The 14,936-nt window shown below is 30.5% G+C and overlaps 1 protein-coding gene across 8 annotated transcripts in view; it reads left to right on the forward strand.

Moving 5' to 3' along the window:
- Cntln (centlein) overlaps positions 1–14,936 on the forward strand; it is a 314,434-nt gene that overhangs the window by 222,995 nt on the left and 76,503 nt on the right. For 6 of the 8 annotated variants that reach the window (XM_058586366.1, XM_058586368.1, XM_058586369.1 and 3 more), the window contains 3 exons: positions 5,558–5,735; positions 6,829–6,922; positions 7,007–7,230. In XM_058586366.1, coding sequence (XP_058442349.1) covers positions 5,558–5,735; positions 6,829–6,922; positions 7,007–7,230 — 496 coding nt within the window. The remainder of the gene's footprint in view (positions 1–5,557; positions 5,736–6,828; positions 6,923–7,006; positions 7,231–14,936) is intronic. The other 2 variants (XM_058586367.1, XM_046467391.2) reach the window with 1 other exon arrangement.

The following is a 14,936-nucleotide window of genomic DNA, read 5'->3' on the forward strand; positions in this document are numbered from 1 at the left end:
GGTTAGTCCCCTCAGTGACCTCATTTCTCAGTACCAAAGTCTGTTTAAGTCAGCTTTGCATCACTGACAAAAATACATGAACAAACAACATGAGAAGAGGGAAAGTTTGTTTGCCTGACAGTATCAGAAGTTTAGTCCACAGTTGGAATTGGAATTATCCTTTGCTCTAGGCCCAAGTTGAGGCAGTACATCATAGTGAAAGGTCTTGGTATATGCTGGGTGCTCCATTCATGGCTGGCCAGGAGTAGTGAGATGTTGGAAGAGACCACAGGGAAATGCAGCTTTCCAGATCATGCCCCAGTGACTTGCCTCTTCTAGACATGCTCCACTTGCCTATAGTCTGTCCATTCAAATTAGAATGGACTAATCAGGTTACAGCTTTCAGAGTCCAGTTATTTCACCTCTGTATATTCCTGCATTATCACAGAGCTTTAGGGTCATATCTAAAATCCAAACCATAATAAATTTGATTTGTTTGCTATTAACATTACAATGAATAATTTTTTTTATAATCCCCAACTCCCCTCCCATGCTCAGAAAACTTCTCAGTATATGTCTGTATTTTTATTCATGCATTCATTTCATTCATTCTCTTATTCCCAGTGATGGACAAAGATGCTTAAACTCCTTCAACAAAATATATTTTCTTACATGGCAAAAATTGTCTGCCAACAATTATCAGTACAGTTCTTTTTAGTCCTATGTTTTAATGATATTAATAGATTCATCAAATGAATGTTTTATGAACATCTCTTAGTAAACCTGTTTAGACCATAACAATTTTATTTCTCAAGCTGATTTTAATTCTATCCATGGTACTGGCATGGTACAATTATAGCATGGAGTTAATGTAGCCGTTAGTTTTCTATTGCAAGAGTTGTTTTCCTTTCCTTCCCTCCCTTCTTATCCCCATTCTGTAATTGTCCCATTACTCTGATGTTCTTTTCCTTTGCTCAGCAGAAGCTTTTTAGTTTGATATAATTCTTTTTTTCTATTTTTGCTTCTGTTTCATGTGTTTTAGTATGCTTCCCCACAAATCATTTTCCATTACAATGTTCTGAAGTACTTTCCCTGTTTTCTTCTAGTAGTTTCATAGATTAGGTCTTATATTTCAATAACTAAGCCACTTTGTGTTAATTTTTATAATTGCATGTGGATAGCCAATTTTTCCTGCATCCTTTATTGAAAAAAAAGCATGTTCTGAGCACTTTTGTTGAAAATAAGTTTATGTTTTGATTAATATAGCTTTGTAGTATATTTAAGGATTTAAAGTCAGACACTTTAATGCCCTGATGCTTCCTGCTTCATCCTTAAGAGGGCGTTAGCTATTCTGATCTCTGTGTGTGTGTGTGTGTGGTATATTTCATATAAATTTTAGCCCCCCCCCCCCAGTTTTGTTAAGAATATCATTAGTTTCTTGATAGAAATTGAATTAAATCTATGGATTGCTTTGGATAGTATGGACATTTAAAAATAGTAATTCTTTCAATCCATGAACACAGGATGTCTTTTCATTTTAGTGAGTCTTTTTCTACTTTTTTCATGAGTGTTTTATAATTTTCATTGTAGAGATTTTTCATCTCTAGTTAAATTTATGCCTAGGTGTTTTATTTTATTTGTAGCTATTATATATGTGATTGCTCTCTTGATTTTATTTCAGGTAATTCACTACTAGCATGGAACAACCCTACTGATATTTGTATATTGATTTTATATCCTGCAACTTTATTGGAATTTTTTTATTAGTTCTCCTAGTTTCTTGGGTAGAGTGTTTGGGGTTTTCTATGTATAAAATCATGTCATCTGCAAATAGTGACAATTGACTTCCTCTTTTTCATTTGAATTTTCTTTCTTTTTCTTGCCTGGTTGTTCTGGCTAGGGGTTCCAGTACTATGTGAATAAAAGTAGTAGAAATGGCATCTTTGTCTTATTTTAGGTCACAAAGCAAATCTTACCAAATACAAAAAAAAAAAGAGAGAGAGAGAGAGATAATACCTTGCCTTCTAATCACATCATAATAATGAAATGAAATTAGAAATTAGAAATGAAGTTAGAAATCAATGGTAATTTAAAAAACAGAAACCACTCTAATACCTTGAGATAGAATAATACACTTCTGAATGATTAATGGATAGCAGAAGAAATCAGGCGATAAATAAAAAAAATTCTTAGAAGTAAATGAGAATATTGATACAATATATCAAAATATCTGGGAGAATATGAAGGCAGTTATAAGAAGAATGTTCATATCATTGAGTTCATACACTAAAAGAATAGAAAGATCCTAAATAAATAATCTAAACATCTCAAGACCCTATAGAAGAACAAACCAACACAAATCAGTAGAAAACAAGAACTAATTAAGATCAGAGTCAAAATCAATGAAATTGAGAATAAAAAAAAAACCAAAAGATCATCTAAACAAAGAGTTGATTTTTTTGAAAGGATTAAAAAAATTGATAAACCATTAGCTAAACTAACCAAAAGAAAGAAAAATTGATAAACCCTCAGCCAAACTAAAATAATTCTTTATAATATCACCACCACATTGGCAAATCCAGAGTTCCATTCTCAGTCCTTTCCTTACTTGACATATCAGGAGCATTTTACACAGTTACTTTCTACTTCCTCTTGTTCTTCTCTATACTATACTCTTTATGTTCTTCTCCTTGAGGTTTAACCACTGTTTCATTCATTCATTCCTGCCTCCCATCTGTTTTCAAGGACTGAAGTCCTTGAAATATATTGAATATATTCTTTGTTTTTTTCTGTACTCCTTTGTGATCTCATAGTCTCTATTCATACTATCCTTATATATATATTTAATTTTCATTTTTATGCTAGTTTCCCCAAAATGTATGTGTCTAGATTAGATCTCATTTCTGAATTTTAGACTTGTAAATTTAACAGCTTAACATCATACTTGGGTGTCTAATAGCCTTAATCTGCATGCCTGAGCTCCACCACACCTAACCCATTTCAGATGCTATTTCTCTCTTCCTAACTAATGGTAATTCTATCCTACAGTTACTCTGATCAAAATCTTGGAATCATCCCTGATTCCAGTCTTTCTCTCATTCCTCACATTAATTCCTTTTCTAAAAATCCAGAATCCATCCACTTCTTATTATTTGTATAGCTGCATTATCATCTGCCTGACTTACTTCAGAAAGTTTCCAGTTTCCCCACTTTCAACCTTGTCTTTAATCCATGTTTAGTGTGTTCTACCCACACTATACTTCTTGTTATATTTTGCAAGCAGAAACTTCCACATCAGTGATTTTAGTTTGATTTATCTTCCGTGTGGAATTCATTTCTCTAAATATCTACACAATTAACTACTCTTAAGTCTTTCCTACAATGTTACTAGTGGCCAATTCATTTCAAATTGCAACCTTGTCACATTTTTACCTCCTGTACTCTGGATTTATTCCTCTTACTTGCTCATTTTTTCCCAGCCACATTTATTATCTTATAATGTGCTCTATGATATTTCAAATTTATTGTATTTATTGTTTCCTCTGTGACAAATTATAGAATTTGTTCATCAGTATGTTTCACATGCATGAAAGATTGTAGTCATTCAGTAAATATTTTTTTGAAAATGAATAAGTGAAAATTTATACAGAAAGAGAAGCATTATGCCCACATCTCCAGCTCACCCTCCACCAAGGGTCTTTTCATTTAGCTTTTAAAGTTTCTTAAAAGTGTCTATTGTTAAATATTTTGAATTTCTGCTAAATTTGGATAAAAAGAAAAAGAGAATATAATACAAAAGAGATCAACAATAATAATAGAATGCCTAAGCATATGGATTCTTCTGTTCTAATCCAGACATACTTAATTTCAGCATATTGAAATAACTTGTACAGTTGACCAATTTCTGTTGAGTTTTTAAAAGGGGAACCCAAATGGTTAAAGAGTACGGAAGTCAGATAAGTATGGTTCTAATATTCAAAAACAGGAAGAAGGAGAATTATATTCTTGGTAGTTTTGGCAATAAATCCTACATAAAGTGCTAGGACATAATAAAAGGTCAATGTGTGAATGTTTCATGAAAGCATCAGTGATTTCTTGGTCCCAGCATGGGTACTTAATACAGATTCTTAGCAGACTAACCTGTATCTTCTTAACATGATTAAACTAAATACAGTATATCTGAATCCAACAAAGCATGTTTATCAAGTTTGCTAATAGTATGACATTGAAAGCAGAAGAAAATACCTTGCAGTATAGAATCGAGATCCCCAAAGATCTTAGTAGACAGGAAGATATAATTATACAAAACATTCCAGGGTAGTTTACTTGGAAAATGCAATTCTTCCACTACCTAAATGGAGAAATACGTAATTTTGAAAGTAACTCTGTAGAAATATTTTAGAAGATTTTGTTAAATCTAGTATGAGTCTATTTGAAATGTACATGTCAGAAAAGCTTAAACATAGTTTGAATTTGCATCTACCAGAAGTTCTGTAAGTACCTCTGATAGTGTACAGTACTTAGAATATTAAATCCTGGACACAATGCTTCATAAGGTTAGGCTGGAGCACATTAAAAAATGATGAGGATGGTAAAGCATCTCTAAAGCATTTGAATTAGGAACATTAGAAGAAACTAGTAATGTTTTACTTTAAGATGTCTCAAACAACAAGTAACAATATCATAATAGTTAAAAGATCATCTATTTGTAAAAGAGACTTAAATGTTGCATTCAATGTCAAAACTTCTAATCTCCCTTGATTAATTTTTTCCTCTTTATCATATCACTGTTAGCATACTAATATTTTATTTATTCCTCTTATTGGTTTCCCCCAGTCCTTACTGTGATAAAAGTTACATGAAGGAAGAGATTTTTGTTTTCTGCTTATTTGCTTACTGCTTTATCCCATATGCTTAAAAGAGTACCTGGCCCATAGTTAGTATTTGACAAGTATTTTATTGAATAATGAATAGCCATAAGGAATGAAATTGGAATTGACAAGTGAAAGCCTAAGAGATTAACATTTTATCACAGATAAATAAAAAATTTCTGTTAGAAAAACTAAACCAGCCAGGCATGGTGGCACACACCTGTAATCCCAGCAACTCAGAAAGCTTAGGCAAGAGGATAGCAAGTTCAAGACGACCTTCAGCAATTTAGCAAGACCCTGAGCAACTTAGTGAGGTTCTCAAAAAATTTGTTTTAAAGGGCTGGGAATGTAACTCAATGATAAAGCACTCCTGGGTTCATTCCCCAGTGATCTTGCCCCACCCCCCCAGTTAAACAATTAAACCTTTTTGCTTGGCTCATTCTCTAAATCTGGAAATACTAAAGGATGTGTTTCCTGAATTAATATTGGTTAGAATGCTAAATATCTATTTTCTTGATGAGATCCTATAATTTTGTAAAACATATTTAAACCAATTTTCCTGTTAAACAGTAAGAACCAGTAAATGCCCAAATGAAACAGCTTCATCTATAATCTATTTATAATATTATTTGTTTTTAAAAGAAGCAAAGCACATATAACAGATATTTTGGGGTTTTATCTTCCCATATTACTCCATTTTTAAAAAGCAGTGATTCTGAAACACAGACCTCTCAAAATTTGGGAACAATTATTGTGGAAACATCGCAGAAAATAAGTCCTAAAGATGGAAGAGACCAGAAAGAAAGTGATCAAACAGAAGACATCCAAACACAAGGGAAGGAATTAGTACAAACAAATTCAAATATAGATGGCAAGACCCCAAAGGTATATGACACAATTTTGTTTAATATTCAATTTGTTCTTAATTTGATCTTATGCTTCATCAATAAGTTTTGCCAGTGATTAAATTTGAATCCTTAAAAATTTGTCTTCTTTGAAGTACACTATTCACTTTTGTATAATTTTACTTTTTTCAATTTTATAACTATTTATAATATTTATATAGTTATATATAACTATATATAATCACTTTTGTATAATTTTCAATTTCCTAGTTTTTTAATATCTTGTATACATAAAATGGAAGTAAATACTATAAATAACTTGTAACTTATTTATATCTCAACCAAAAAAATAGTAATAAACTCATTATTGTTTTAGATTGTGTGAAATATATACCAAGTAAAGAAATGTCTACTTTTATATTAGCCTTTGTAATTATAAGGTCATTTAATCTGTTACACCTGCTGATTGACTGATGATTATAGAAATTACCAGTTTGCTATGTATTAATTGATTGAGGATTTTCTTTAGTTGCAGCCATTATGGGCAGCTTAATTAATTTATAAATGAAAATAACTCATAACATCATTCATATAGTAAGAATGTATTAAGTACTTTTATTAGATCTATGCATATTATTGGTAGTCAGAAAATAAATTGACTAAATTTTAGAAGTATTTAGAAAATATTAGATTCCCTCACTATCCCTAAAATAATTAACTATACTTAATCACTTCCCTTCTTTTCTTTATAATTTTAATTCTATTAAAGTTGAGGTTAATTTCCTGTTGTTCAACTTTATGAAATCTAAATTGTCTTTCTTTCCTTCAGTATTTTGCATTGTTAGTTCATTTTCATTGCTGTGGATAGTATTTCATTGTTCAAAGATACCACAGTTTATCCATTCTACTGTTAAAATTAGGTTTTTGTTAAGGAATTTACTCCTAATTTATCTTATTTATTAAAAATAAATAATTTTATTCATGCACTCCATAATTGAAATGCGAATTATAGAATTTTATTGTCCAGAACTCATATGTATTTTTAAGTAAAGAGACATAGTACTTATTATGTTGGTTCATTTGACATATTTATTGAATAATAACCCATTTTTTTCTGAAACTTTCAAATTTAGGATATTTTTCATTATAATAATGCAAAAAAACCAGCATTTCAGAAGAAGAATGGTAAAATACCAAAAAGTTCACATACAGTAGTTCCTACCAGAGGTAAGAATACATGTGAAATTAACAGTATATCTTTTAAAATTTAATACGATTTTAAAGTATTATCAACAACATTATTTTTAATAGTTAACAGAGAAAAGTACAAAAATGTAACTGCCCAGAAATCAAGTACCAACATTATTTTATTACGAGAACAAATTATATCTTTGCGACAACAAAACAGTGTACTTCAGAATGCCAAAAAAACAGCAGAATTGTCTGTTAAAGAATATAAAGAAGTTAATGAAAAGCTCCTCCATCAACAGCAGATATCTGATCAGCGATTTCAAACAAGCAAACAAACAATAAAGGTAAAGAGAACTTTAAGGTTGAACTATAACAGATGATTACAAAAATGGTATTTTGTTTTACGTGTTATTCATATTAGTGTTAGGCATGTGTCTGAGTTAGAAAAACAGGTAGTAATCTAGAGTAGTTCATTACTATTATATTTATAGTATAATTACTAGACCTCTTTAGTAAGGTCCATATTAAGGGATTAACTACAAGAGGGAGGGAACTCCAAATCACTAAGTCTCTTAACTAGCATTTCTTTCCTGCTTAGGTTCTTTTTCCTTCTTTTAAACTTTTTAAAATATTTTCTATTATGTTATTACTTAGTTTTGAAAAGCAGTATTCATAAATGCATTTAGCTTACCCTTTTACTCATGCCTAAAATTTTGATTTATGATTATAAATTAGATTATTAAACTAGGATATTCTTCAGTCACTCTTGCAAATACTAGTATAAAATGTGAAGGTTTTAATGTAATTATATATCTTAATGTGTCCAATAACCTGTCTGTGTTTCTTTTACTCAGGTGAAATTTTTTTCGGCTTAATTTTTAGGCACATTACACCTTTATCCTAATTATCATAAATTACCCTTTATGCAAGTAAAAAAGAAAAGACTGTTTCTTGGTTCTACATTCTTAAAGATACTTACTTATATGTGAAATGATTTGTTAGAAATTTGTTATTTTACACAGAAAATATCATCATATTAAAAAGTAATTTTAAATAACAATCACATAATTTAAAATTCTAGTTAAATTTTCTAATATCTAGTGCTTTGATTCAAACAATACTTACACATTTTTTAATTATAAATGACTACTGTTATACTAGAAGTACTAATTAGAATTACATGGTGACTTCATTTCCGGGGTAGCCTTATACCCACACTTTACCTGTATTCTAAAATTACACTGAAAGTTTGAGGACTTCACAGGTTTGGCCCTTGGAAATTCTCAAGTGGGACATCAGATATAAATGAGCTCTGTGTTAAAAATTTAGAGACAGTCACTGGTACTACAAACATGGTGTTGGGAAACAGAGTTCCCAAAATGATTTGATGAACCTATATTTATTTTACCTGGTGATTTTTTTCTTTCTTTTTTCTTTCTCTCTTTAGTTTATTTTTCTTCATTTCTTTTGCTTCCTTTCTTCTTTTTTTCTCCTACCCTTCCTTCTTACTTCCTTCCCTAGTTAAATGATATTTTGTTTCCTATCTCACCATGGTAGAAAAAATATGTATTTCTAAGTTTGTGTGTGTGTGTGTGTGTAAATAGCTTAGTGACATGAAAGTATTGTTTAAAAAAAGAAATAAAAACAATTTTTAAGCCCAGTTAGTCTTTAATGTACAGTTGAGAATACGACACAGACCATCATGTCATGATTAATGAAAAGTCATTTCCAGTGAGAGTAGGATGGAACAAAACTCAACAGACCATTCCAGGAAAGAAAAACAAACCTAACTTCTCCACTTCATTATAGTCATGCATAACATAACATTTTGGTCAATGACAAAAAACATCTATAACAGTAGTCCCCCAAAATTATATTTCCTAGTGATATTATAACCATCTTAGTTGTTTGTGTAAGTACACATTGTGATATTCACACAATGACAAAATCACCTAACAATGTGTTTTCAGAATATATCTCTATTGTTGAGCAACATATGACAGTACATCAAAAACTTTTAAATACTTCAATTTTTCTTAAATAATATAGTATAACATGACTAGTAAAAATAAGTTCTGAGATTGTCAGATCAGAATTTTCACAAAAGCAATTTTCCTTGTTCTCTTTGGAATAGGAATTTCTTTTATTGAGAGGTTGAAGGAGAAAAAAGGCAAAAGAGTACACTAAGGATTTAACTTAAAAGTGTATAAGAAATACACTGTTTTCATTCTTGGCAACAATTCTAATTTAATTTCTTGTAGGTACCATACATACATGGTAGTTGCATATTCTAGATATTTTTTATAAAGAGAATTATATAATATCTATTTTTTATAAAGAGAATTATGTAATATCTATTCTTTTTGACTGAATTCTTTCACTAAGTGCTAGGTTTCAAGGTTCATTCATTCTGTAGCCTGCATTTCATTCCTTTTTATGGCTGAATGATATTCTGTTGTATATATGCATCTCTGTTTATCTATGAATCTATTGATGGTTATTAGATTATTTCCACTTTTTGACTATTCAGAATAATGCCACTACAAACATTCATGTAGAAGGTTTTTCTGTGGATGTATATTTTCATTTCTCTTTGGTATATCCCTAGGAGTAGGATTTTTTGCATTTCGTGGAAAGTTTAGTTTTAACCTTTGAAGGAATTACCAGACTGTTTTCTAAAGGAACTATACCATTTTGCACTCAGCAATATATGAGAGGAGTTCTGGTTCCTCTATATCCTCATCAACATCTGTAATTTGCTTTTAGTTTACAGCTGTCCTTGTGGGTTGAAATGGTATCTCATTATGGTTTTGATTTGCATTTCTCTAATTGTTTCAAGCATCTTTTTAGTGCTTATTGGACATTTGTATAAAATCTTTAAACAGATGTCTATTTATATACTTGGCCTATTTTTCAATTCAGGTTGCCATTTTATTGACAGCTTGTAAGAGTTCTTTGTATATTTTGATACTGGACCCTTTCCAGATATACTGTTTGCAAATATTTACTCCCATTCTCTAAGTTATATCTTTTACTTTCTTGTAAAGTTTGATACACAGAACATTAGAATTTGTTGAAATCTAATTTGTTTTTTTCTTTGATTGCTTGTGCTTTAAATGTCTATCTAGAATCTGTTGCCTAACCCAAGTTCATGAATATTTGTATTTTCTTCAGAATTTTATAGTTTCATCTTTTATATTTAGGTCTGTGGTTCATTTTAAGTTAATTTTGTGTATAATATGATGCTCCAGATACATTCTTTGACATGTGGATAACCAGCTGTCCCTTCACAATTTGTTAAAAACATAATTCTTTCTTTATTGAATTGTGTTGGCAATCTTGATAAAAAAAAAAAAAAACTGTTGACCAGAAATGTACAGGTTGATTTCAAGACTGACTTCTATTCCACTGGTCTATATGTCAGAACTACACATTCATGGCAACTATAACTGTATAATAAGCTTTGAAATTTGGACATAACTCATACAGTTTACTTTTCTTATGCAAGAATTTTTGGACACAATTCAATGTAATTTGGGGTTCAGTTTGTGAATTTTTGTAAAAAAGCAGTTGGGGTTTAGTAGGGATTGCCTTGAATTTGAATATCAGTCTGAAAAACATTTCTATCTTGACAATATTTCTTCCAACTATGAATATAGTATAATATCTTTACATTTATGTCAGTCTTCTTTAATTTTTAATTTTTTTCAAATTTTATATTTTTCAGTGTCCAACTCTTACACTTTTATATTAAATTTATTCCTAGTATTTTAATCTTTCTTTTTCTTTTGTAAATTAAATTTCACTTTCAGTTTGCTCACTGTTAGTGTATAAAATTGATATTTGTACATTATCCTGTAACTTTGCTGAATTTATTAATTTTAATAGTTTGTCTTTGTTTTGTAAATTCATCATTATTTTATTTATATGTCATATGCAAACATATATAAGTTTACTTCCTCTCTGGTGTGAAGACATTTCTTTTCTTTTTCTAATTTTCCTGGCTAAATCTCTAGCACAAGTCCAAGTGATAAGAACAGAAATCCTTATGGCTTATCTTAAGGTGGTAGCATTCAGTTTTTTGCCATTAGTATGTTGTTAGCTATGGGTTGTTTGTAGATGCCCGTTATCCACTTGAGGAAGTACCTGTCTATTCCTAGTTTGTTGAGTATTTATAGTTTATTGTTTTTATCATGAAAATGTGTTGCATTTGGTCACATTTTTATACCTATTAAGAAGATTATGATTTTTAAAAATTTGAATAAAATGGTATATTTTATTATTTGATTTTTATATTTTGAACTAATATTGTATTCCTATTATAAACCCCATTATACATCATAATATACATCCTTTTTCATCTGTTGCTGAATTTTGTTCTTATTTTGTAGAGGATTTTTGCATTTGTTCATAAGCGTTATTCTGTGTTATTTTTTGTAATATCTATAACTGAATTTGGCATCAGGGTAAAATAGGCCTTATAAAATGGGCAAGGAAGTATTACTTTCTTGTTTTTGAAACAGTTTATGAAGAATCAGTGTTAACCTGAAACATATAGTAGAATTCACAAAATAAGCCATCTCATCTTGGGCTTTTTTTTGTAGCATATTTGATTACCAACTCAATGATTTCACTTATTATACGTCTATTTAGACTTTTTTTTCCTTTGTTCTTGAGTCATTTCTGGTCCGTTTCTAGGAATAGATATGTTTTCATCTATTATGTATAATTTTGTTGTCATAAAATTTTTCGTAGTATTCATTTATAATCTAAGCCCTGGAATCCTTATTTTTAAAAAGAATAAAGATTAAATAAAAGTATTTACATGAAAACTATAAAACTGTAAAACATATTATTGAGACCATTTGGTGCATATCAAACTATTTAAAATTTCTCTACGCAACCCTGGAACTAATCAAATCTTGTCACTTTCTAGGTAGTGCTTATTCAAGAAAATCTGTAGGTCTCAATAAGAACAGAAAGTTCTGTGGTGTATTTTTAAAAAACTGACACAGGAAAATCACAAATATTTAAATGTGCTGTTTCAATACATGTGTGCATTATATAATATTCAAATCAGAGTAAACATAGATCTACTCAAATATCAATAGAAAATGGTGATGGAAAAAAATGGATTTTCAAGAAAAATTAAAACAAACAGATTTCTTGAAAATCATATTAGTATAAACTGGGTAGGGTAGTGTGCCTCTGTAATCCAAGCCATTTGGGTGGCTGAGGCAGGAAGATTTTGAGGCCAGCCTGGGCAACATGGTGAGACCCTGTGTCAAAAAACACACACACACACACAGTAGAAACCATAAGAATAATATTTTTAATGTGATAAAAGAAGTGCATCAGTATAAATTCTCTTTCCAGTGACACTATTACTAAGCACATGCTCTACCACTGAGCTGCACTCCTAGCCCACTTCAGTGAAAATATCCTTTAAGAATAGGATCACAAAAATAAATTTTCAGCTCCTGAAATCGAAGATAATTACCAACTAGCTCATTCTCACTAAAGTGTGCTCTTTCATCAGAGGAAACACGATATATTATAATCGAAGTTGACAAGCAAAAAAAAAAACCTGATAAGTATATTGGTTTATAAGCAACTGATTTGTGGGTTATAGTTTCTAAGGTGAGCCTTTAAGTAAGGTGCTTACTGTATATTTTCTTTAGGTAAGTTAAATAAGTTGCCCTCAATATTAAGTTTAGTTAAATAATTCTTTAGAATCTATTGAGATGGTCGTGAGTTTTTTTTATTAATTTAATATAATGAATTACATTAATAGATTTTCTGATGCTGATCTATCCTCCTGAGATAAATTCTACTGGTCATAGTGTTTCTTTGTAATCTTTTTAATGGCTTCAGGTTATGTAGTTATATCTGTGTTTCATTTTTTTTTTCATGTTTCATTTCTGGTATTAGTAATTTGTCTTCTCCCTTTTTGTTTTTCTTAGACTTCTTAGAGCCATCAATTTCACTGATTTTTTTTTTCAAGAACCAGCTTCTTGTTTGTTTTTGTTTTCCTCTTATCTATTGTACTGATTTCTGCTTTTAATCTTTATTTTTTCTTTTTTGCTGCTTGCTTTGTATTCATTTTGTTATTTTTCTAGCTTCTTGATCTTGGAACCTAGAATCTTCCTTCTTTCTTTCTTTCTTGCTTTCTCTTTCTTGCTGTCTTTCTTTCAGAATTAAGCCCAGGGCCTCAAAAATACAAAGGAATTGCTCTACCAAAAAGCTACATTTCCAATGCTAGAATCCTTTTTTCTGATTTAACTTTTTAGTACTACAAATTTCCTTTCCCATTATTACTTTAGATGTATTTCATGTATATTTTATATACTGTGTTTTCTTTTTCATTAAGTTCTGTGGATTTTTAATTTTTTTTCCTAAAATGTCCTCTTTGACTTGTGAATTACTTAGAATGTATTATTTAATTTTCAAGCATTTCAAGACATTTCTGTTGTTTTCCTGTTCTTAATTTTTTATTTTATTTCATCATTGCCAGAGATAATTCTGTCTGATTTCACTCCTTTTTAAAGTCATTGAAGTTTGTTTTTATGGCCCAGGATGTGGTCTTCAGTGAATATTTCAGGAACATTTGAATAAAACTATGATTTCTGCTGTTGTTGAATAGAATATTCTAAAATATGTAAATTAGTTTTTTGTTGATTGTATTCAGGTTTTTTATATCTTGCTTATATATAGTACTTCTATCAATGGCTGAGAGTTGGCTGTTGACTGTAGGCGTTACATTACACATACAAATTATCGTAGTTTACTAGTTTCAGAATTTTATCATTTCAAGTGAAGTACAGAAATTAGTTAAATTCTTTAACTCTCTCTGTATTTTAAATAAAATTATTGCATACATTTCCTTTATGTATATTGAGCACTATATCAGATGGTGTTATAAAATTTGCTTACATATCAAAATATGAATTAAGAAAGTCATACCTATTCTAGTGGAATTCTTTCCTTTGTGAAGTCTTAGATTCTAAATGTTACTCTTTCTGGTTAATGAACTTTAATCATTCTTTAAGGTTAAGTATACTAGAAACAAATTTTCTTAGTTTTCCATTGTCTAAGGATGTTTTGTGCAGGCTCCATGGCCCACACCTATAATCCCAGCAACTAGGGAGGCTGAGACAGGAGGACCAAGAGTTCAAGGGCAGCCTCAGCAGATTAGCAAGGCAGCTAGCAACTCAGGGAGACCCTGTCTCTAAATAAGATGTGAAAAAGGGCTGGGGATTCTGCTGCTCAGTGGTTAAGCACCCCTGGGTTCAATCCCCACTACCCTCCCCCACCAAAAAATGTTCTTAAGAATATAGAATTTGTGGTTGCTTTTGTTTTTTAAACAGTTAATTTTCTAGAAAAATGTCATGCCAATTCCTTTTTGTCTCCCATAATTATAGATGAAAAAGCTTACCACTCAAATTGGCATATATAGGTAAAGCATCATTTCTCTCTTGTGACTTTCAAGATTTTTTTTTTTGTCTTCAGTTTTTTAAAGTAGCTTTCTTTAAGTACAGTACTTCAGTCATGTGTAAATTAACATTGGGGATACTTTCTGAGAAATTCCGGAGTGATTTCATTACTGTACCTACACAAAGGAAGATGTCTATGCATCACTAGGCAAAATATTCTCTTATGGGAACACTGTCCTGTGTGTGGTCCATTGCTGACCAAAGTATAACTATGCAGTGCATGATTATGGTCTCTTTTTTTTAATTAATTTTTAATTTACATATGCCAGTGGAATACATTACAATTCTCATTACATATATAGAGCACAACTTTTCATGTCTCTGGTTATATACAAAGTATATTCACACCAATTCATGTCTTCATACATGTACTTTATATAATAATGTCCATTACATTCCACCATCATTTCTAACCCCATGCCCCCTCTCTTCCCCTCCAATCCCTCCGCCCTATCTAGAGTTCTTCTATTCCTCCCATGCTCCCTCTCCCTACCCCACTATGAATCAGCCTCCTTATATCAAAGAAAACATTCAGCATTTGGTTTTTTAGCATTGGC

Source organism: Marmota monax, unplaced genomic scaffold (assembly GCF_021218885.2).
Source record: "Marmota monax isolate L192 unplaced genomic scaffold, Marmota_monax_Labrador192_F-V1.1 WCK01_AAM20220418_F8-fsc00033, whole genome shotgun sequence".
NCBI lineage: Eukaryota > Metazoa > Chordata > Mammalia > Rodentia > Sciuridae > Marmota > Marmota monax.